The 23,577-nt window shown below is 55.4% G+C and overlaps 2 protein-coding genes across 2 annotated transcripts; both read right to left on the minus strand.

Moving 5' to 3' along the window:
- Nucleotides 1-896: 896 nt before the first annotated feature.
- LOC109940583 (meiotic recombination protein DMC1 homolog B) lies at nucleotides 897-17,387 on the minus strand. Its single transcript, XM_023300427.1, has 8 exons — nucleotides 17,321-17,387; nucleotides 16,662-16,738; nucleotides 16,229-16,340; nucleotides 15,885-15,962; nucleotides 1,840-1,897; nucleotides 1,665-1,750; nucleotides 1,405-1,571; nucleotides 897-941 (listed from the first exon to the last, which is right to left on the minus strand). Exons 1-8 carry the CDS (start codon nucleotides 17,385-17,387, stop codon nucleotides 897-899), a joined length of 690 nt encoding a protein of 229 aa, XP_023156195.1.
- Nucleotides 17,388-20,252: 2,865 nt separating this feature from the next.
- On the minus strand, nucleotides 20,253-21,582 carry LOC100283251 (seed specific protein Bn15D17A). The gene has a single exon (NM_001156153.2). The coding sequence runs from the start codon at nucleotides 21,462-21,464 to the stop codon at nucleotides 20,502-20,504; it is 963 nt and encodes a 320-aa protein (NP_001149625.2). The 5' UTR covers nucleotides 21,465-21,582; the 3' UTR covers nucleotides 20,253-20,501.
- Between the last annotated feature and the right edge of the window lie 1,995 nt (nucleotides 21,583-23,577).

The raw sequence follows: 23,577 nt of genomic DNA on the forward strand, positions 1-23,577 counted from the left end.
CTTGCCTACCAGCTACCACACACAACATAAAAAGGATCCAAAGCTACCTAACCCCAAACCAAACAAATCGAATCCATGGATGCTCACCTAGGCAAGCAAAGGAGATCTGAAGGAGACAAGTTGTATTCCAGCTTCTGTGCCTAGCGCTCTCCTCTATATTCTGAGGTCATTAACTGGTTTCGCAAAGCTCAAGATTTTATGGCTGCACATCGAAGCGGGTGGGCAGAAGACGCGGACGACGATGGCTGTTTCCATGGAGCGGGTGAACTGCGGGTTAGTTTGTAGAAAATGGAAGGGGGTTTTGGGCTCGTTCTATCACTCGGTGCTGCTACAAGTTTTTGGATTTAGAATTCAGTTTTTTTATTTTTAGTGAAGTTCAACATCTGATGATATTCAGATTTTAGATTTCTTTGATGCAGCTGAACATCTAATGATAGGAAAGGTGATCGAAACATTGGATTACTGAGCAAAATGGGAAATTGATCAAGATGGTAAGCTCAAGTGTTTGGCTTCAATGCTGGGAATTCCCAGCTGTGATAGGTGTTGCAGCTCCTAACCTTGGTGAGATCAGCCTGTCCAACAACCAGCTTATTTATACACAAGCATGGAGATGAGCATGCTTAAACAACTACATTAGATGGTCTCTGCCTAGTGCCTAGCACTCATTTGGGAAAGCAAAGGACATGGTAACATACTCCCTCCATAAGGAAACATGTAATCTGTTGCAAAAACTACCCAGTGGGAGGCCTAAGCAACATAGAGTTTTTCCTACGTCAATGATAAAACAGAGTACACCACTGCTGTAACTTCGCTCGATGTGTACCTATGCAAGCTATGTGAACTTCACTGCAGAAACATGAACAATCTTGGGCAGAAACTTTGGCTCAAAACCCAAATCAGTCTTTTACGTCCATGATTCCACCTGATGTAACCTGGAAAATGTGATATTAGTCAAGGGAAACAAGTTATGTGTATCACACATTGATAGCTTGTATCATCTAAAACAATCATTCAGTCATGGAAGTTAGCGCTTAGCAGGAAAGGTTCACTATTCGCGTGATTGGTTGCCCGGACGAATATATCCAGACCCATTGCATGTCGTTGACCATGTTGCAGCCGTTGAATGGTTTCCTGCATGCAGGGAGGATAGCTTCTACGCGCAGATACAACCCAAGCAAAAAAACACATATTGCCTGCATGCGTAGAGATACGGAGACAGAGCTTCGCTAGCCGTGCAGGCCGACGCGAGCCGGGCTCCCTCCAGCCAAGAAACCAATCACGAGGTATCAGTAGAGTTTGGTATGCAAGGAATGAAGGAAATATAGCTAGATTTTGGCAAGCTGTGAAAGTAAGGCGACCATTAGCACAGGTAGTAAACATGGACAAACAAAGCAAAAAGGATATAGCTTCTCCTTCAGGAAGGTTAGGTGCATCGAAGATCTTGCAGACACATTGCTTGCCTTTTCCTTTCCTCAGCATCAATCTGATGATGGCAGCATGTGCCAACACGTGGCCGCCTACTGGTTTCTTTGGATCGGTTATGAACATGCCACCACCTGGATCAGCAATCACTGTAACACAAAAGGGAGACAGCTAAGAATTTGGAACTCATTGACCTATAAACTCTTGGAATTGATACAGTGCTAAATAACAACAAAGCCCACCTTGGTTGGTGATGTACACTGCAACATTGAATTCCTCGGCAATCTTGGTAAGGCGGGACAACATCTGTGCTATCTTTTGCTGCAATATCACAACAGATATATACACACATAAGCAAGCGTCATTTTTACGAGCTGCCTACTGCCATTGAAATGAATTGAAGAGAATAACTGGCACTCTGCTAGTTCACCCCTGCCACTGAAATCAACACGGAACAGTGCAATCACAGTGTCGGGGACCATAATTAGGGGTACCCCCAAGACTCCTAATCTCAGCTGGTAACCCCCATCAGCACAAAGCTGCAAAGGCCTGATGGGTGCGATTAAGTCAAGGCTCGGTCCACTCAAGGGACACGATCTCGCCTCGCCCGAGCCCAGCCTCGGGCAAGGGCAGCCGACCCTGGAGGATTTACGTCTCGCCCGAGGACCCCCTCCAGCAACGGACACACCTTCGGTTCGCCCGAGGCCCAATCTTCGCCAAGAAGCAACCTTGGCCAAGTCGCCACGCCGACCGACCATATCGCAGGAGCATTTAATGCAAAGGTGGCCTGACACCTTATCCTGACGCGCGCCTTTAAGTCGACTGAGCCGAAGTGACCGTCATCACTTCGCCGCTTCACTGACCAGCCTGACAAGAAGACAGCGCCGCCCGTGCCGCTCCGACTGCTGTGCCACTCGACAGAGTGAGGCTGACAGCAGCCAAGTCCAGCCTCAGGCGCCATAGGAAGCTCCGCCTCGCCCGACCCAGGGCTCGGACTCGGGCTCAGCCCCAGAAGACTGCGAACTCTGCCTCGCCCGACCCAGGGCTCGGACTCAGGCTCAGCCCTGGAAGACGACGAACTTCGCCTCACCCGACCCAGGGCTCGGACTCGGGCTCGGCCCCGGAAGACGACGAACTCCGCCTCGCCCGACCCAGGGCTCGGACTCGGGCTCAGCCCCGGAAGACGACGAACTCCGCCTCGCCCGACCTAGGGCTCGGACTCGGGCTCAGCCCCGGAAGACGACGAACTCCGCCTCGCCCGACCCAGGGCTCGGACTCGGGCTCAGCCCCAGAAGACGACAAACTCCGCCTCGCCCGACCCAGGGCTCGGACTCGGGCTCGACCCTGGCCTCAGCCGACGGTCTCCGCCTCGCCCGACCCAGGGGCTCGGCCTCGACCTCGACCTCGGAAGATAGACTCGACCTCGACCTCGGAGGAGCCTCCACCTCGCCCAACCCAGGGCTCGGACCGACCACGTCACAGGAGGCGCCATCGTTACCCTACCCCAAGCCAACTCAGGCTACGGGGAACAAGACCGGCGTCCCATCTGGCTCGCCCCGGTAAACAGGTAATGATGGCGCCCCGCATGCTCCATGACGACGGCGGCTCTCAGCCCCCTTACGGAAGCAAGGAGACGTCAGCAAGGACTCGACAGTCCTGACAGCTGTCCTTCCGCCAGGCTCCAGCGCTCCTCCGACGGCCACGACACCACACGAACCGGGTGCCAAAACCTCTCCGGCTGCCACGACGGCATGTACTTAGGGCACTAGCTCTTCTCCGCTAGACACGTTAGCACACTGCTACACCTCCCATTGTACACCTGGATCCTCTCCTTACGCCTATAAAAGGAAGGTCCAGGGCCCTCTTACAGAGGGTTGGCCGTGCGGGGAAGGACGGGACGGCGCTCGCGTAAGCCTCTCGCTCCCTCCCGCGTGGACGCTTGTAACCCCCTACTGCAAGCGCACCCGACCTGGGCGCGGGACAAACACGAAGGCCGTGGGTTTCCCCTTTTATGCCTGTCTCCCTCCGGCTCCATTTCCCCCCTTCGCGCTCTGTCTCGCGCCGACCCATCTGGGCTGGGGCACGCGGCGACAATTTACTCGTCGGTCCAGGGACTCCCTAGGTTCAAAACGTCGACAGTTGGCGCGCCAGGTAGGGGCCTGCTGCGTGTTGACGAACAGCTTCCCGTCAAGCTCCAGATGGGTAGTCTCCAGCAACCTTTCCAGCCCGGGACGGTGCTCCATTTCAGGAGTCTTGAGTTCAAGTCCCTCGACGGCAGCTGCGACATGATACTCCTTCCCCCACCGCGCGACAGCGACAATGGCGGCCGACAACCCGCCTGCCGGCGGCGGAATCGACGACGCCTTCCCCACGTGGCGGAAGAACAACATTCGGGTTTGTCCCGTCGCCCCCCCCCCCCCCCCCGACGATGGAGGAGGAGGCGGGGCAACCAAGGCCAGGCAGGAGGCGGCACCTCGTCGGCTGTCGAGCGAGTCGACGGCGCCGGCGCCCCAGCGGGGGACATGTCGGGCATCGACTTCGCGACTGAGACGAAGACGAGCGCCGTCTCCCCGCAACACGCCAACTCCAAGCAAACGAACGACGCCAGCACGCTCGCGAGGGACTTGCTGGGCGTCACCCTCGTACCCGAGACGACGGTGCAGTCTGCCCCTGACGCGACTTCGTCACCGCCCGTCGACCAAAAGGTACCGATCGACTCCCATCTTGTGCCTTTTGGATTCAGCCTCAACCCACCGAGCGACTTCGCTTCGGTGGATGCTCTCACAAAGGCAAGTCCAAACCCTCCGGGGTATCGTATGCAGTCACCCTAGGACCGGTTGACAGCCGTCTCGACCTACGGGCCCTCGGGTTCCGAGGAAGATGACGAGCCCGACTTTTGTTGGGATTTCTCCGGACTTGGCAACCCCAGTGCCATGCGGGACTTCATGACCGCATGCGACTACTACCTTTCTGACTGTTCCGACGGTAGCCGCAGCCTCGGCGACGAGGACTGCGGCCCAAGTCGTGAATGTTTCCACGTCGATCTAGGGGGTCCCGGCGAAGGCAACCATCTTGGTATACCGGAGAACGGTGATCCCCCTAGGCCTGCGCCTCACGTTGACATCCTTCGGGAGCTAGCTGTGGTCCCCGTCCCGACGGGGGGTCATGACCCACAGCTCGAGCAAATCCGCGAGATGCAGGCCAGACTCGATGAGGGAGCAGGAACACTTGAGCCGTTCCGCCGGGACGTCGGGCAGGAATGGGCGGGCCAACCTCCGGCCGGAGAAGCGCGTCATCTACCCCAGGGCATCTAGCACCGCATCGCCGATGACGTCAGGGCAAGGCCGCCACCGGCTTCCAGCGGGGTCGGCCAGAACCTGGCTGCAGCGGCAATACTCCTCCGCGCGATGCCGGAGCCATCAACCAACGAGGGGCGGCGTATCCAGGGAGAGCTCAAGAATCTCCTGGAGGATGCCGCGGTTCGACGGGCCGAAAGCTCTGCCTCCCGAAGGCAGGGGTACCCCTCGGAGCATCGCGCCGCGACTTCCCGATTCATGCGGGAAGCCTCGGTCCACACCGGGCGCACGCGCAACATAGCGCCTGCGGCCCCGGGACGCCTCGGCAACGAGCACCATCACTGCGACCGTCGAGCCCACCACGATGAAAAGGTGCGCCGAGGCTACCACCCCAGGCGTGGGGGACGCTACGACAGCGGGGAGGATTGGAGTCCCTCGCCCGAACCACCCGGTCCGCAGGCTTTCAGCCGGGCCATACGACGGGCGCCGTTCCCGACCCGGTTCCGAACCCTGACTACTATCACAAAGTACTCGGGGGAGACGAGACCGGAGCTGTGGCTCGCGGACTACCGGCTGGCCTGCCACCTGGGTGGAACGGACGATGACAACCTCATCATCCGCAACCTCCCCCTGTTCCTCTCCGACACAGCTCGAGCCTGGCTGGAGCACCTGCCTCCGAGGCAGATCTCCAACTGGGACGACCTGGTTCAAGCCTTCGCCGGCAACTTCCAGGGCACATACGTGCGCCCTGGAAACTCCTGGGATCTCCGAAGCTGCCGCCAGCAGCCGGGAGAGTCTCTCCGGGACTACATCCGGCGATTCTCGAAGCAGCGCACCGAGCTGCCCAACGTCACCGACTCGGATGTCATCGGCGTGTTCCTCGCCGGCACCACCTGCCGCGACCTGGTGAGCAAGCTGGGTCGCAAAACCTCCACCAGGGCGAGCGAGCTGATGGACATCGCCACCAAGTTCGCCTCTGGCCAGGAGGCGGTTGAGGCCATCTTCCGGAAGGACAAGCAGCCCCAGGGCCGCCAACCGGAAGATGTCCCCGAGGCGTCCACTCAGCGTGGCACCAAGAAGAAGGGCAAGAAGAAGTCACAAGCGAAACGCGACGCCGCCGACGTGGACCTTGTCGCCGCCGCCGAGTACAAGAACCCTCGGAAACCTCCCGGAGGTGCCAACCTCTTCGACAAAATGCTCAAGGAGCCGTGCCCCTATCATCAGGGGCCCGTCAAGCACACCCTTGAGGAATGCGCCATGCTTCGGCGCCACTTTCACAAGGCCGGGCCACCTGCGGAAGGTGGCAGGGCCCACGACGATGATAAGGAGGATCAGAAGGCAGGAGAGTTCCCCGAGGTCCACGACTGCTTCATGATCTACGGTGGGCAAGTGGCGAACGCCTCGGCTCGACACCACAAGCAAGAGCGTCGAGAGGTCTGCTCGGTAAAGGTGGCGGCACCAGTCTACCTAGACTGGTCCGACAAGCCCATCACCTTCGACCAGGGCGACCATCCCGACCGCGTGCCGAGCCCGGGGAAATACCCGCTCGTTGTCAACCCCATCATCGGCAACGTCAGGCTCACCAAGGTCCTCATGGACGGAGGCAGCAGCCTCAACATCATCTACGCCGAGACCCTCGGGCTCCTGCGGATCGGTCTGTCCTCGGTCCGGGCAGGCGCTGCGCCTTTTCACGGATCATCCCCGGGAAACGCGTCCAGCCCCTCGGACAACTCGATCTACCCGTCTGCTTTGGGACACCCTCCAACTTCCGAAGGGAGACCCTCACGTTCGAGGTGGTCGGGTTCCGAGGAACCTACCACGCGGTGTTGGGGAGGCCATGCTACGCCAAGTTCATGGCCGTCCCCAACTATACCTACCTCAAGCTCAAGATGTCGGGCCCCAACGGGGTCATCACCGTCGGCCCCACGTACCGACACGCGTACGAATGCGACGTGGAGTGCGTGGAGTACGCCGAGGCCCTCGCCGAATCCAAGGCCCTCATCGCCGACCTGGAGAGCCTCTCCAAGGAGGCGCCAGACGTGAAGCGACATGGCGGCAACTTCGAGCCAGCGGAGACGGTTAAGTCCGTCCCCCTCGACCCCAGCAACGACGCCTCCAAGCTGATCCGGATCGGCTCCGAGCTCGACCCCAAATAGGAAGCAGTGCTCGTCGACTTTCTCCACGCAAACGCCGACGTTTTCGTGTGGAGTCCCTCGGACATGCCTGGCATACCGAGGGATGTCGCTGAGCACTCGCTGGATATCCGAGCTGGAGCCCGACCCGTGAAGCAGCCTCTGCGCCGATTCAACGAAGAAAAGCACAGAGCCATAGGCGAGGAGATTCACAAGGTAATGGCGGCGGGGTTCATCAAAGAGGTAGTCCATCCCGAATGGCTTGCCAACCCCTTGCTTGTGAGAAAGAAAGGAGGGAAATGGTGGATGTGTGTAGACTACACTGGTCTAAACAAAGCATGTCCAAAAGTTCCCTACCCTATGCCTCGCATCGATCAAATCGTGGATTCCACTGCTGGGTGCGAAACCCTGTCTTTCCTCGATGCCTACTCAGGGTATCACCAAATCAGGATGAAAGAGTCCGACCAGCTCGCGACTTCTTTCATCACACCCTTCGGCATGTACTGCTATGTTACCATGTCGTTCGGTTTGAGGAATGCGGGTGCGACATACCAAAGGTGCATGAACCACGTGTTCGGCGAACACATTGGTCGAACGGTTGAGGCCTATGTCAATGACATCGTAGTCAAGACGAGGAAAGCCTACGACCTCCTTTCCGACCTTGAAGTGACATTCCGATGTCTCAAGGCGAAAGGCATAAAACTCAATCCAGAGAAGTGTGTCTTCAGGGTCCCCCGAGGCATGCTCTTGGGGTTCATCGTCTCCGAGCGGGGCATCGAGGCCAACCTGGAGAAAATCGCGGCCATCACCAATATGGGGCCCATCAAGGACTTGAAAGGCGTATAGAGGGTCACGGGATGCCTTGCGGCTCTGAGCCGTTTCATCTCACGCCTCGGCGAAAGAGGCTTGCCTCTGTACCGCCTCTTATGGAAGGCCGAGTGCTTCACTTGGACCCCTGAGGCCGAGGAAGCCCTCGGGAACCTGAAGGCGCTCCTCACGAACGCGCCCATCTTGGTGCCTCCCACCGCTGGAGAAGCCCTCTTGATCTACGTCGCCGCTACCACTCAGGTGGTTAGCGCCGCGATCGTGGTTGAGAGACGAGAAGAGGGGCATGCATTGCTCATCCAGAAGCCAGTCTACTTCATCAGTGAGGTACTGTCTGAGACCAAGATCCGCTACCCACAAATTCAGAAGCTGTTGTACGCGGTGATCCTGACGCGGCGGAAGTTGCGACACTACTTCAAGTCTCATCCGGTAACTGTGGTGTCATCCTTCCCCGTGGGGGAGATCATCCAGTGCCGAGAGGCCATGGGTAGAATTGCTAAGTGGGTAGTGGAAATCATGGGCGAGACAATCTCGTTCGCCCCTCGGAAGGCCATCAAGTCCCAAGTCTTGGCAGACTTTGTGGCTGAATGGGTCGATACCCAGCTCCCGACAGCTCCGATCCAACCGGAACTCTCGACCATGTTTTTCGACGGGTCGCTGATGAAGACAGGGGCAGGCACGGGCCTGCTCTTCATCTCGCCCTTCGGGAAGCACCTACGCTACGTGCTACGCATCCACTTCCCGGCGTCCAACAATGTGGCCGAGTACGAGGCTCTGGTCAACGGGTTGCGCATTGCCATCGAGCTAGGGGTCCGACGCCTCGACGCTCGCGGTGACTCGCAGCTCGTCATCGACCAAGTCATGAAGAACTCCCACTGCCGCGACCCGAAGATGGAAGCCTACTGCGATGAGGTTCGGCGCCTGGAGGACAAGTTCTACGGGCTCAAGCTCAACCACATCGCCCGACGCTACAACGAGACTGCAGACGAGCTGGCTAAGATAGCCTCGGGGCGAACAACGGTTCCTCCGGACATCTTCTTCCGAGACCTGCATCAACCCTCTGTCAAGACCGACGACACGCCCGAGCCCGAGAAGGCCTCGGCCCAGTCCGAGGCACCCTTGGCTCAGTCCGAGGCACCCTCGGCTTAGCCCGAGGCACCCTCGGCCCCCGAAGGTGAGGCACTATGCGTCGAGGAGGGGCGGAGCGGGGTCACGCCTAATCGAAACTAGCAGACCCCGTACCTGCAATATCTCCACCGAGGAGAGCTACCCCTCGACCGAGCCGAAGCTCGGCGATTGGCGTGGCACGCCAAGTCGTTCGTCTTGCTGGGAGACGGGAAGGAGCTCTACCACCGCAGCCCCTCGGGCGTCCTCCAGCGATGCATTTCCATCGCCGAAGGCCTGGAGCTCTTACAAGAGATACACTCGGGGGCTTGCGGCCATCACGCAGCGCCTCGGGCCCTTGTTGGAAACGCCTTCTGACAAGGTTTCTACTGGCCGACCGCGGTGGCCGACGCCACTAGAATTGTCCGCACCTGCGAAGGGTGTCAGTTCTATGTGAAGCAGACACACCTGCCCGCTCAGACTCTGCAGACCATACCCATCACCTGGCCGTTTGCTGTGTGGAGTCTGGACCTCGTCGGCCCCTTGCAGAAGGCACCTGGGGGCTACACGCACCTGCTGGTCGCCATCGACAAATTCTCCAAGTGGATCGAGGTCCGACCCCTAAACAGCATCAGGTCCGAACAGGCGGTGGCGTTCTTCACCAACATCATCCATCGTTTTGGGGTCCTGAACTCCATCATCGCCGACAACGGCACCCAGTTCACCGGCAGAAAGTTCCTGGACTTCTGCGAGGATCATCACATTCGGGTGGACTGGGCCGCCGTGGCTCACCCCATGACGAATGGGCAAGTAGAGCGTGCCAATGGCATGATTCCGCAAGGGCTCAAGCCTCGGATCTACAACAACCTCAACAAGTTCGGCAGGCGATGGATGAAGGAGCTCCCCTCGGTGGTCTGGAGTCTGAGGACAACGCCGAGCCGAGCCACGAGCTTCACACCGTTCTTTCTAGTCTATGGACCGAGGCCATCTTGCCCACAGACTTAGAATACGGTTCCCCGAGGACGAGGGCCTACGACGACCAAAGCCATCGAGCTAACCAAGAAGACTCACTGGACTAGCTGGAAGAGGCTCGGGACATGGCCTTACTACACTCGGCGCAGTACCAGTAGTCCCTGCGACGCTACCACACCCGAGGGGTTCGGTCCCGAGACCTCCCGGTGGGCGACTTGGTGCTTCGGCTGCGACAAGGCGCCCGAGGGCGGCACAAGCTCACGCCTCCCTGGGAAGGGGCGTTCGTCATCGCCAAGGTTCTGAAGCCCGGGACGTACAAGCTGGCCAACAGTCAAGGCGAGGTCTACAGCAACGCTTGGAACATCCGATAGCTACGTCGCTTCTACCCTTAAGATGCTTTCAAGTCGTTCGTACACTTCGTTCACACACAAAGTCTAGTCATCAAGGAAGGGTCAGCCTTGCCTCGGCAAGGCCCGATCCTCCCTCGTGGGCTAGAAGGGTGGAACCCCCTCTGCGTCAAAATTTTCCTCGGAAAAGATCTTTTCTGCCAGAATGTCTTTCGTGCTTTTCGACTGCTTCGAAAGTGGGATCCTGAAAACGACGGAGTACACGTAAGCAGCCAAGGCTGACCGAGCCGAGCGACTCCTACGCCTCTGGGATACGGATACCTCACTCATCACCTTCTGCGATAAGTAACTCACGCTCGGATAAGTGATTCCGCGGACCGAACAAGTCTTCACGCTCGAAAACTTTTCTGTCGAAACGATTTTTCGGGCCTTCTCGACTATGTCGATAGCAGAATCCTACGGACGAGTAAGAGTACGCGTAAGCAGCAAGGCTGGCCGAGCCGAGGGACTCCTACGCCTCCGGGATACGGATACCTCACTCATCACCTTCCGTGAAAAGTAACTCTCGCCCGGACAAACAATTCTGTTACCGACAAATAAGTCCAGATACTCGAAACAAGAGGAAAAGAAACACAGCTTTACAACACGACGACAGTATGTTTGGGCCTCGGTGGCCGCGGAAAACATACGCACACTACAAGACAAACCGATCCTGCAGGCTCGGACCTTGACAGTTGAAGGGAGCAGCGGCACCCTCGGCGTCAACTAAACCTTCGGCAAAGTCCGACCTAGCCTCGGACGGCAACACGGTCGAAGGATCTTCGCTCCGAAGGACGACATCAGCACCACGCCCGGGCCATCGCCGCCAGGGTCTTCTCCAGGAATCCGGCCCGAGCAGACGGCTCGACCGGCCACCCCGAACCTCAGCCAGCTGTCCCCCGAGGACACCAGCCCGGCTCGTGGCCTCGGCAACTCGACTCCGGCGCTGGTCCCGCCAGTGGACAGCCTGGCCAGGCTCCGGCCGACGAAGTCTCCTTTTCGAGCCAACTCTGCCTCTGTCCACGCTGACACCGCTACCTCCGGCTTCGGCTCATCGAAGAGCGGCCGAGGGTTCCTTTAACTAAGCAAGAGAAGCCTCGGGCAGCAAGGCCGACCGAGCCGAGGGACTCCTACGCTTCCGGGATACGGATACCTCACTCGTCACCTTCGCACGAGGCAACTCACGCTTGGTGAAGCGGTTCAGATAGCTGACAGGCGAGTCCTAGTGCTCGAAATAAGGAAAAGACACGGCTCCGTGCCGAAAATACATACATGTTTAGGCCCCGACAGCCACAATGAACAAGACACCGGCACTTAAGGTGCCATTACAAACGGAACTCCGGTTCCGTCCCCGCGCGTATGAACAACCCCCACACCGGGGAGCCTGCGGGGCGACAAGCTCCGGGCGACTCGCCAGCGACCTCTGTAGCAGCAGCCATGGTCCCAGGACGGACGCAGCCACCGGAAGGCTCTCGTTCGCGTCCCCGCTCAAGGGACACGAACCAGACATTAAAGCCAAAGAGCCGAAGGTCGGTCCGTAGGCGGCGTTGACGGCCTCGACGGTGGGGAAGCTTCCTCCAGCTGCCACCACGTCAGCACCGACGGCGGCGTCCGCCTCTCCACCAACGCCCCACCGGCGAGCGCGGGCCGCTCCAAAGCGCACAGGCAGGTCCTCGCTCCCGTCCTCGCCACGAAAGCGAGGAGGAGGACAGAATGTTGCATCCTAGCTGGGCAGCAACAGTTTGCCTTCCCTGGCATGGCTGGAGGACGCCTCCCCCGTAGAGCTGGAGGATGGTTTCCACCACCAGAAGCTGGAAGAGGAGGTGGCCAGCCGACCCGTGCGGGAGGTAGAGCTCCGGCTCGCCTCGCTCTCCGCCCCAGCCAGGATGATGATGATCCTTGAGGCTGAGGGCGGGACCAAGATCGCAGCCCGGCTTGCTTCTCCCCACCCAGGAGCTGGTGGTCACCGTCTTGGGTGACCCCCGGCGAGGGGATGCGGCCGGGCTGCCTGATGAAAATCCTTGAAGTCGAACGATGGCTGAAAGGTACAAACTTCCGCGAAGTTGCGTTCCTCCAACGACAAGGCGGAAGGATTGCGAGTGTTCCCCATCCGGGGGCTCGGAAGGTGGAAAGACGCGATGCATAAGGGAGCGCGAAGACATGGTTGCCTTTCAAGGGGGTCGCCCTCCTTTTAAAGGCAACTCTCCCCACTTGCGTCCTCAGCCATCGCGGGCTGAGTCTTCTCCAACACGCTCCAAGGTCCTCCCCCTACGACACGGGGGCTGGGTCCCACGCGTCATGCAAAGCTGGCCCAGGGCAGAAGAAGCCAAGCCGCCACGCGCGGTGCGCGCAACTGCCCAGCGGTTACAAGCATTCCTCCACTTTCGCCCAGACCAGCGGGCGAAAGGGCGGACAACCATGCAGGCGGCATGCAACCGCGCCGAGTGGGCGCGCCCCTTCGACTCCAACGCGCCCAGCATGGAGGCCTAGGCCCACACGTCATGCAACCGGAGCGCCGGTTGCTACGTGCGAGCAACTGCACCGCCCCTCACGCCACTACCGTGCCTCCTTGACTGCGGAACCAGTACCGCGACTCGAGGCGACCCTGCGTATGACCCAACAGTGCCAGCCAGGCACATCGATCACGGGTCAGTCAGCCGCGGGAGGAGGCGCGACGGTCGATACGGCCGAAAATGGGCCGACAGTAATGGCGGTGGCAGGCGGGCGGAAGCAGCGGTCACGTCGTCAGCCAAGCTCACGTCCCATCCGGGAACAGCAAGGGAGCCCTCCCTCACGGCGTGAAGACGGCGCGCCTGTGTTCCGTTCCTCGAACGGCTCGCACACGCGCAACGGCTGCCCCGTAAACCACTCGTCCCGTCGCATTAACTCTGCGGCAGGACAGGCGGCACCTTTGGCAGGAGAAGCGGGCGACGCTTCACCTTCGCCATAATGATCGCGTCAAAAAAAAGGTGTGCCACGTCATTCGATTTCGTATCCTTTTCCTTTTCCTCTTTCTCTCTCTTACAACAGGGACCGGGAAAGGGGGATACCCCGAAAGGGATCCTTCTCCGCGAAGGAAATGGGCCCTGAGCCCCCCTACTGATCAGAGGTTCGAAGGCTGGCCCCTCGGAGGGGTTCAACAGCCGCCTCAGAGCGCTCGGGCTCCGCGCTCGCTACTGTTCAGAGGTTCGAAGGCTGGCCCCTCGGAAGGGTTCAACGGCCGCCTCAGGCCACTCGGGCTCCACGCCCACTACTGATCAGGGGTTCGTAGGCTGGCCCTCGAATGGTTCACAGCCGCCTCAGACGCAGAGCGAGGGATGGCCCTGGGTACGTTCGATACATAACCAAGGCTCAGGCTACGCTCTCGAGGTACCCTAGGACATTTTCGAGACCAGCGGGAACGATCTTGTAACGGAATCCCATCAGAGGGAGGCATCGAGCCCTCGGACCCCGTCAAAAGGGGACCGGGTCCGGCAGATCACCCGCAGGTACTTTTGGAGCGCGCCTCCGGGCCTCTAGCCGACCCCTAACAAATGGGGCACGGGCGTCCACTCGGATTACCCGTTAGCAGCTCACTGGAGACACCATGTTCGGCGCCCTCCAAGGGCAACATGGCGCTTTTCCCCCCTCCTCCTTGCGGAAAGGCGACGCAGGGGCGTATGTAAAAAAGTCGAGTCTGTCCTTGACCGCCCTCTCGCTCTGTGCGGAGGCTCAGGGGCTACTCTCGCAAACCCGGCTCCGGCCAAACCGTTGACAGCGTCAACATACCAGCCCGAGAACTTGGGACCCGACCGTGCACCCGGGCTACGGCCAGCTCGCATGAGGGAACAACCAGACCGACCGAAGCATCGCGAAACGCATTAAGACCTCGAAGGAGTCAAACCACTCCTCCGAGGCCTCGGGGGCTACACCCGGCGGGTGCGCTCGCGCGCACCCACCGGAACGAAACGCAACCGAGAAAGGCCGGTCCCCTTGCAAAAAAGTGCGACAAAAGCCTCCAAGCGAGTATTAACACTCCCTTCGAGGCTCGGGGGCTACTGTCGGGGACCATAATTAGGGATACCCCCAAGACTCCTAATCTCAGCTGGTAACCCCCATCAGCACAAAGCTGCAAAGGCCTGATGGGTGCGATTAAGTCAAGGCCCGGTCCACTCAAGGGACACGATCTCGCCTCGCCCGAGCCCAGCCTCGGGCAAGGGCAGCCGACCCCGGAGGATTTACGTCTCGCCCGAGGACCCCCTCCAGCAACGGACACACCTTCGGTTCGCCCGAGGCCCAGTCTTCGCCAAGAAGCAACCTTGGCCAAGTCGCCACGCCAACCGACCATATCGCAGGAGCATTTAATGCAAAGGTGGCCTGACACCTTATCCTGACGCGCGCCTTTAAGTCGACTGAGCCGAAGTGACCGCCGTCACTTCGCCGCTTCACTGACCAGCCTGACAAGAAGACAGCGCCGCCCGCGCCACTCCGACTGTTGTGCCACTCGACAGAGTGAGGCTGACAGCAGCCAAGTCCGGCCTCAGGCGCCATAGGAAGCTCCGCCTCGCCCAACCCAGGGCTCGGACTCGGGCTTAGCCCCGAAAGACGGCGAACTCCGCCTCGCCCGACCCAGGGCTCGGACTCGGGCTCAGCCCCGGAAGACGACGAACTCCGCCTCGCCCGACCCAGGGCTCGGACTCGGGCTCGGCCCCGGAAGACGACGAACTCCGCCTCGCCCGACCCAGGGCTCGGACTCGGGCTCAGCCCCGGAAGACGACGAACTCCGCCTCGCCCGACCCAGGGCTCGGACTCGGGCTCAGCCCCGGAAGACGACGAACTCCGCCTCGCCCGACCCAAGGCTCGGACTCGGGCTCGGCCCTGGCCTCAGCCGACGGTCTCCGCCTCGCCCGACCCAGGGGCTCGGCCTCAACCTCGGCCTCGGAAGACAGACTCGACCTCGACCTCGGAGGAGCCTCCACCTCGCCCAACCCAGGGCTCGGACCGACCACGTCACAGGAGGCGCCATCATTACCCTACCCCAAGCCAACTCAGGCTACGGGGAACAAGACCGGCGTCCCATCTGGCTCGCCCCAGTAAACAGGTAATGATGGCGCCTCGCATGCTCCATGATGACGGCGGCTCTCAGCCCCCTTACGGAAGCAAGGAGACGTCAGCAAGGACTCGACAGGCCCGACAGCTGTCCTTCCGCCAGGCTCCAGCGCTCCTCCGACGGCCACGACACCACACGAACCGGGTGCCAAAACCTCTCCGGCTGCCACGACGGCATGTACTTAGGGCACTATCTCTTCTCCGCTAGACACGTTAGCACACTGCTACACCTCCCATTGTACACCTGGATCCTCTCCTTACGCCTATAAAAGGAAGGTCCAGGGCCCTCTTACAAAGGGTTGGCCGCGCGGGGAAGGACGGGACAGCGCTCGCGTAAGCCTCTCGCTCCCTCCCGCGTGGACGCTTGTAACCCCCTACTGCAAGCTCACCCGACCTGGGCGCGGGACAAACACGAAGGCCGTGGGTTTCCCCTTTTACGCCTGTCTTCCTCCGGCTCCATTTCCCCCCTTCGCGCTCCGTGTCGCGCCGACCCATCTGGGCTGGGGCACGCGGCGACAATTTACTCGTCGGTCCAGGGACCCCCCGCGAAACGCCGACACACAGAATCCACAATCGTTTTCCAGGACAACAGAAATACCACATGAGCAGTTGAGCACAACTCAGATTTATAGAAACGAATGCACTTTACACTTTCAGTCCTACCAGAAGCTTGAAAGGTTCTTCAGCCATTATGGCAGCAAGGCCCATGAGTAATAAACTTGGGTATGACCCATGAACTGGACCATTTCGGTCTAAACAAAAGCACTAAAATTCAAAGTCTATCATAGAGCCCTACATAGAGCCCAAACATGAAACAATTCATTCAGCTATAACAAAAAATCAGATGCAACTGGCAACAATCAAAATTTATGAATAATCACAAACCTCGTATATTCTATTGATTCGAAAATGTAGGCAAACAAAAGTATCCTTTTCATTTATCATTCCGCAGGTAGACACTTACCTGTGTTTCATGCGTATTTGAAATTGCAGAGGGTCTTGCCGTCCGTGTCCACGCGGAACGGGCCTATCTCCTGGAAGGCTCCGATTCCAAACGAAGAGCAGCCAGGCCCTGCAGAAATGCACTCCGTCCCATTAGTACCACTGCCATCTACCTGGGGTGAATTTATAGCTATAAATAAACGCGATCAATGCTACCCATTTCCACTGGACAGTGGTATATACCTTTTCTCATTCAGACTTCCAAAACTAACCAATTTATTTTCAAATCATTGAAATTAAAACAACCAAAGCTAACTTAAGAAAAAAAATGTTGGCACATCTAGATGCAGACATAAAAAGATATGAGTTTGCAAGCCCAAGACGACCCCAGTCCAACGAAACATTCTCATCATTGGGACCTCCTTTGTTTCCAAATTTCTTGAGCAGCCCAAGAACAAAATCAGAAAGGGGTGATTCCCAGAAACGATTGAGACCTTACTGATGATACCAAACAAGTGGTAAGGTCCAACAGCGTTCTCATCAACTATTTGCTCCCTGGGCCTCTGAATTGCTGCAGAAAGATAACACACACTTAGTTTTTAATCATATTTCTGCTAGCATCATCAGTGGTTAGTAAGTACTGTATAGTATCAAAAGTGAGTAAAAATACAACACGACACTAAAGGCTTTGTTTCGAGTCAGGATTGAACATTTGGCCATGAAAGAACTTCATGTATGTTATCTAATATGTTAAAATTGCAAGAATGGATTTCCTAAAATGGCTGTAATATCACCCTTGTTAAATTACTGCAATGCTCCTTGTCTTATCCTACTGAAATGTATTCCGAAAAGAGAGAGATGCATTTGATAAGCAGAAGTAATATTGAGTCCATGAATGCAGTGATAGTATGTTTTATAGAAAATGCAGTGATAGTATGACCATATCAGTAACTCATTGATAGATGATAGAGCACTCAAGAAATTCACTGACAGAAATTAGATTACATAGTAAGTCGCATCCTATTCGAGTGCAACTCGCTTAAAAATAATGGTTAAATTCGCCAACATGGTGGTTGCCAGCATAGCGGAGAGATCACCACCCAAATCATGAAAACGGCGTTTCCATGACCCACCAAAAGCAAATTGCACTTACCAAGCTGGTGGAGGCTCTCCACCTTGTTGATAATGGAGCAGAACTTATAAGAGTCCACACTTGTCATCCCATCCTTCTAATCTACACACCAACATAACCGGTCCTGCTGCCTTTGTGTCTGTATGGCCCTAGAAACACAGAATCAAAGTTCAGGAGACTTGAGTACAGATCATGCCACCCATGTTCGCCCAATCTCTCATCGGTTTGTGCCAAGAGGCAGTGCATGATGGTATATGACAAAAAGCATGCAAAGGAGCACGCGACATGGGCATTGAGCTGCAAGTACCTAAGGGCCATAAGAAGCTTCATTTTGTCTGAATTCTTATCAGCACTAACAATGGTTCATCCAAAAAATAGTGCATATTGAACAAAGAGCATTACCTCTCAATCTGCTTTCTATGTCAGAACAATTGAAAGTCCTCTCATGAGTCTCATCAAGAACAATCACCTTGTACTTCTCTCAAAGTGGGTCTACCATTGCTTCTCTTAGAAGCATACCATCTGTCTGATGTCTGATAGGAAGCAGTAGTGTTCAACAGAACATGATTAGATCAGAACACCTAAAAAGAAAAGAAACATAAACTCCATATCAATCTACCAAAAGGCTACTGCCACTAATGATATTCGTAAATGAAAGATAAAAAATAAAAAGGATTATCTGAGAACAGTTTGTGGCTGTTGCAATCCTTAAATTGAATGTTGTAACCCACTTCTTCCCCAAGAGTAACATCCATCTCCTCTGCCACACGCCTAAAGACTGAGAATGTTGCGACCCTCCGAGGATGGGTGCAGGCAACCATGGATGAAAAGCCCATTATCAAGTGTCAACTCCACTTGACAAAAGGTGCAAAACACAACAAACAGGAAACAAAAGAACATCCTGCAATTTTTTCCACTTGACAGCAAAAACTGCAAGCAGCAAAAACAACAAACTCTATACCACTTGACAACCAGACTGCATTTTTTCCACAAAACGTGCAAAAACAACAAACAATTAAAATTAACCTTGTTCTTAGTTAGTTTCTTTTCATCACAAATTTATACCAGTAAATGAGCTTCCCACATTGCTGCAGCCTTATATACCTCACAAGTTTTTACAGTATGGTATAAGGCATCAAATATGGTAATAACTATATAGCCTTGTTAATTTTATTAATCAACTTGAAGAGATGGGTATACAGTATGGTACCATGGAAATGCTATATAGTTAAAATGCGACATTGAACTGGAGCATATGTTGGTGGTATAGAATGGATAGGTCATAGACATATTTTGTGCTTTAAGATAAACATTCTTGCTGATTTAGCCTTGCAAAATAATATATTTTCTTTTGTAGTTCATAGGAGCAAAGAGATCCAAGAAAATCAAGACAAGTGGGTATCTAAAATCAAGACATGTCTGGTAATGAGAAGCTAACCAGATTTGGAATCCCACAATGTTCTAAACACAAATGAATACCAGACGATGCTTTGCTGCTACAACAAATTTTGAAAAATCGCAAATTTACAACAAAGTGGTTAGAATCATATATGGAAGTCTAAACAATTACAGATCCTTGGCAACAAAGTTAGATCAGGTCCCTGTTCTCTAAACCAAGGAGGTAACACACAGATGCAGAATCAGACATGGGACTGGATCCATGAGCTTTGGTGTTACCTGAGCGGGAGCAGATGAGAGCAGTTGCGAGTATCTGCGAACCACCACCACGTATCAATGAAGCAGTCAAGACGCCATCTCCACGGCTGGAGAAGCAATAGGGGGATTTAGGCCACTCACGGCATGAGGTAGGTGCTGAACGTGTACCACACCAGGATGTAGAACCCGGTCTTGGGCACAACAATAGGCGCCAGCGAGGTGCGCTCCGCACGCTCCATCGACTCAAGCTTGGTGGTAGACTCACTGGGCTGAAGCCTCCCGCCCGAGATGGCACATCCCCGCACGGTCCATCGGCAAGCTTACGACGGCGAGAGTCGGGCACGGGTGGAGGCGCCGCGAGCGAGAGGCTTATCTTCTCCTCCAATCGGACCTAGTACACTTGAAATTGGTTCGGATCTGAATAAAAATGGCTTAATCGCGCCGGTGCCGAGGCCCTCACCAGTCACCACCCCCTCCCCCCTTGCGTCTGTCCCCGCTTGCCGCCACCGCCGCTGCCCGCTCGCGATCCTTCCCCTTTTTAACGCTCCCGCGGCCCGCATCGTGCTCCCTTTTGTCGTCGCTACCTTCGTGGCCGTACTCGCAGGTTCTCCTCGCTCCTCAATCTCCACGCCTAGGCGCGGCGTTCGCGGGATCTAGGCGCGGGACGGTGCCCCCGACGGTCGATGGCACGGGCGGCGCTCCAGTGTTGGGCACAACAACAGGCGTCTAGCTGCCTCACCGTAGATGAATGAAACATACCAAGCGACGGCGGCATAGCGGGGGTCAGGTGTTGAGGAGGCGGAGGAACTCCGCTGCGGTGAGGCTGACAGCGCGGTGGTGAAGCTGTGTTAAGGTTTAGGTGGAGCAGAACCTACATCTCGCGGGGATCCAGGGCTGGCGGGGCTAGCGTCACCGAGGGTTGGGGTTAGGGGCGTGGACGGGGCCTAGGAGACAGGGCTCGCGTTGATGGCGGATCGGCGTTGATGGCGGGGAGCAGAGGGGAGGAGGGTGAGGGATCCACGACGCGACAACCAAACTTGGCAGAACCGTGCACCAAAGTGACTGTGGACGCCTACACTGTTCTTAAGCAGTAGTAGAGATAAGACAATTCCCAACAATCGTATTTATCATCATCTCCATATTTAAACTTCACTCTACAAAAAATTTAATCCACAATGTAAATTAGTGTTTTGTGTAACCATATGATTAAGCTGCTACAAAAGCCTAACACCGTGTTTGGTTAATAATGAGATTGTAGAATAAGATTCTAAAAATGAGTCCGGAAACAATCAGGGCCTATCATCAAATTTTTTAATAGCTTATAATCTCATATGGAATTGCAAAACTCCTATTATGACGACGCTAAAACTGTGCAGTTCATCAGCCTTTACAATTACAGCCAAGAAAAGAAAATGAAAAAAACAAAACCTAGGAAATAGTCGGCTGCTCGGCGTCCAAAACCTTTTCTTTAAGCAAACACCGCAATGGTTGCAAAACTGCACTTGGTGTGCCACTGTGCCTTGTGAAATGAGATGACCTCCTCTGCTCAGGCGGCTGGCAGCTGCAGCCGCAGGCCGATGAGGCTCGACGCGGCGCTCAAGCCGCTCGAGTCGCAGCACGACAGCCTCGGCTGCTGCCTGACGACTGGCTCGAAGCCGAGCGTGAGTTCCAGCCTGACCTCCTCACCCTCCTGGTCCGCCACCAGCGCCTGGCTCTGGCTGCTGACCGGCGGCTCGGCCTCGGCCTGGCTCACGTGGGAGGCGGCCTCCACGTCGGTGTCCTCCTCCGACCCCTGCGGCTGCAGGTGGTGGTGGTGGTCGTGGCTGCCGGCGGACTCCTCGCCGTGCTCAAGCTCGACGACCATCGGCACCGGTTCCAGCTCCAGCTCCTCCGTCTCCTGCTGATGCTGCCTCTGAGTAGGGCTGGGCGACGCGCGCTCGTTGCTGCTAGCCTTTCCCTTGAGGGGTTTCGCCTTGCAGGCGTTGGAAGACGAGCCGGCGCGCTTGAACCTCCTGCGGCCGCCGCCGCGCGCGACGCGGAGGAGGTCGGCGGCGGCGACGGCGTCGGGATCCCTGGCGACGTGGCGGATATCGTAGGCGGCCGGCGGCGCGGCTGGCCTGCTGGCGCCGAGCAGCGGCGCCGGGGCGGCGGCGGCCTCGGAGCCGGCGTCGACCTGCACGACGGGGTCGCCCTTGAGCACGGCCTCGACGGCGTCGACGCAGCTCTGCCACCGGCGCGACCAGAGCAGGCCGACGGAGCCGTAGACGGGGTTGACGATGCGGCCGCACGCCTCGTAGAGCAGGGAGCGGAAGACGGCCGGGCGGGCGGCGTCGTCGGGCGCGGCGGCCAGCAGGTTGAGCAGCCCCGCGCGGCCGTAGAACTTGGCGAGGAAGACGGTGGCGTTTGCCTGCGCCTCGGGGCTGTCGATCCACTGCAGGCAGGGGCGGATGGTGCAGGCGTCGCTGCAGCCCTTGCGCAGGACGCGGCAGCCGTTGCAGCTCATCCGCATCTTCGGTCGGTCGGTCGGTCCTCTCCTCCCGGCGGTGGTGGTGATGGTGGGCGCACAGATCGCGAGCTTGCTACTGTGTGCTGCTAACCTATACGAATCCGGCCGCGCCCAAGTTGTTGGAGAGGGAGGGAGTGGGTGTGCGGTTTTTATAAGCGGAGACCGGAGAGAGCAGTGGGTTGGGCGCCTGTGGTTTTGGAGAGGCGGGGGAAGGCGGATTCGGCTCCACCCGCCGCGTGGTTCCTGTCCTGCCCGCCCCCCTTTGCAAGAAGCCGCGTCCGAGGAAAGGATTCTATTACAAACTGGAGGCGGGCGCACGTGGACTGGCAGCCGCGCCAAGCTAGCGGGGGGAACTTGGAAAAGGCCGGAAGAAACGTGGGGGCGAGCCAAACGGAAAGGCAAAGGGAAACCAGGCGGTTGGGTGGAGGAGGGCTCCCGGTTTTGTGGAAATCGTACAGCGACGCCCCTGTTTCCGCTGCCTCTGTGGGCGGGAGCCAATACCGTGGGCGGGTTCTGGATTTGGTCCCCTCCTACCCACCGTCTCGTCTCTCGCCAATCCCCTGCATCAACGTTGATGTTGACCTTGTCCAACCGGAAGGAATGAGCCTATGAATGACTGGATATCCATTCTTTCCCTAGGCATATGTGGCAGATTTGGTACAAATCAAACTATGTTAGATTTAATTAAGTACATAAAAGTCCTATTGATAATTATACTGTATGATATGATACTCTATTCTACAGTTAATTTAATACTTCATCCGTACTCGAATATTTATCATCCGCTAGTTTATTTTTAACTAAAATACGATAAATAAAAAAAACGAAGGGAGTAGTACTTATTTCTATTTTATATTCATAAAATTTTGGTTTTCTATTTTACACTTTTCATTCTAAAATATCCGATAGCAGGTTCTATGTGGGTGTGTTACTCAGGTTGGCAATTCTCTTTTGTCTAAAAAATGTTTTCAAACCTGACAACTTTTCCGGCAAGTCTTTCTAGTTAAAGTAACAAGTAGAAAAATTCATCTTTTTTTATTTGGTATAGCGTAGCAAAAACACCAAATACTAAGGGAGGTTTAAATACACTATAGCTAATAGTTAGTGGCTAAAATTAGTTGAGACATCTAAACACCCTAGCTAATAGTTTAGCTATTAGCTATTTTTGGTAAATTAGTTAATAGTTAGGTAGCTATTTATTAACTAGCTAATTTGACTAACAATTTTTAAACAACTAACTATTAGTTTTAGTTCATCCAAACGGGTAACCAAGAGTAAGTCGTAAGACCATAGGATATGTCTATAGAGTCATGACACCACAAATTTGACACATATTTTTTTATAGGTGGCAATTACGCCAGTGGTCCTGTTTTAGAGAATAATTGTAGATTTATCCATGTTTTCTAGACTTTGCTTCGATGCTTCTGTTTTTTTAAACAAAACTATTGTATGTCTCTCCTCCGTTAGTTGTACTTGATGGTATTAAGTCTTAATAAATAAGACAAGGAACAATTGTGTCATTGCCTCTATTTTAGAGTGTAACTCTTGTTTTACTCCTATTTTTAGACTTTATGTGTTTTTATGACAATTCAATTTATTTCCGCAAAAAATCAAAATATTTTGGACAGCTAAAAAATATTATGACAAACTATTCAAATTGATGCCAGGAGGTAAAATAATTTAAATTGTTGACAAAATAATTTGTCAAGTTATTATTTTGGAAATAATTTAGATTATTGTAAAATAAGTTGAATTGTTGTCAAAATAATTTAAAATGTTGTGTAAATAACTTGAATTGTCATAAAACATGTAAGTCTAAAAAATAGGGTAGAACTATAATTACATTCTAAAACGGGGGCACTAGCACAATTATCTCTTGTCCTTTTATTAATACTTAACCCATTAAGTGCAACTAACCGCACTGGCACATTTATCTAAAACACATATAATCACACTCTGAAACAGGGGCACTGGAATAATTATCTAAAAACGCATATATAATTACACTCTAAAGCAGGGGCACTAGCACAATTATCTCTTATCAATTTATTAAGAATCAACACCATTAAGTACAACTAACGGAGTAGAGACATATGTCACACCCGGGCTTTAAGAA

Source organism: Zea mays, chromosome 6 (assembly GCF_902167145.1).
Source record: "Zea mays cultivar B73 chromosome 6, Zm-B73-REFERENCE-NAM-5.0, whole genome shotgun sequence".
NCBI classification, from domain to species: domain Eukaryota; kingdom Viridiplantae; phylum Streptophyta; class Magnoliopsida; order Poales; family Poaceae; genus Zea; species Zea mays.

What these genes read in the sequence shown, in the direction of transcription:
- LOC109940583 (XM_023300427.1), bottom strand. Translation starts at nt 17,387, where the DNA reads ATGACAAGTGTGGACTCTTATAAGTTCTGCTCCATTATCAACAAGGTG. An exon ending in TGTTTGGTATCATCAGTAAG is followed by an intron (nt 16,341 to 16,661) that starts GTCTCAATCGTT and finishes AATTCACCCCAG; the next exon opens with GTAGATGGCAGTGGTACTAA. An exon ending in AGTGTACATCACCAACCAAG is followed by an intron (nt 1,572 to 1,664) that starts GTGGGCTTTGTT and finishes TTTGTGTTACAG; the next exon opens with TGATTGCTGATCCAGGTGGT.
- LOC100283251 (NM_001156153.2), bottom strand. Translation starts at nt 21,464, where the DNA reads ATGCGGATGAGCTGCAACGGCTGCCGCGTCCTGCGCAAGGGCTGCAGC.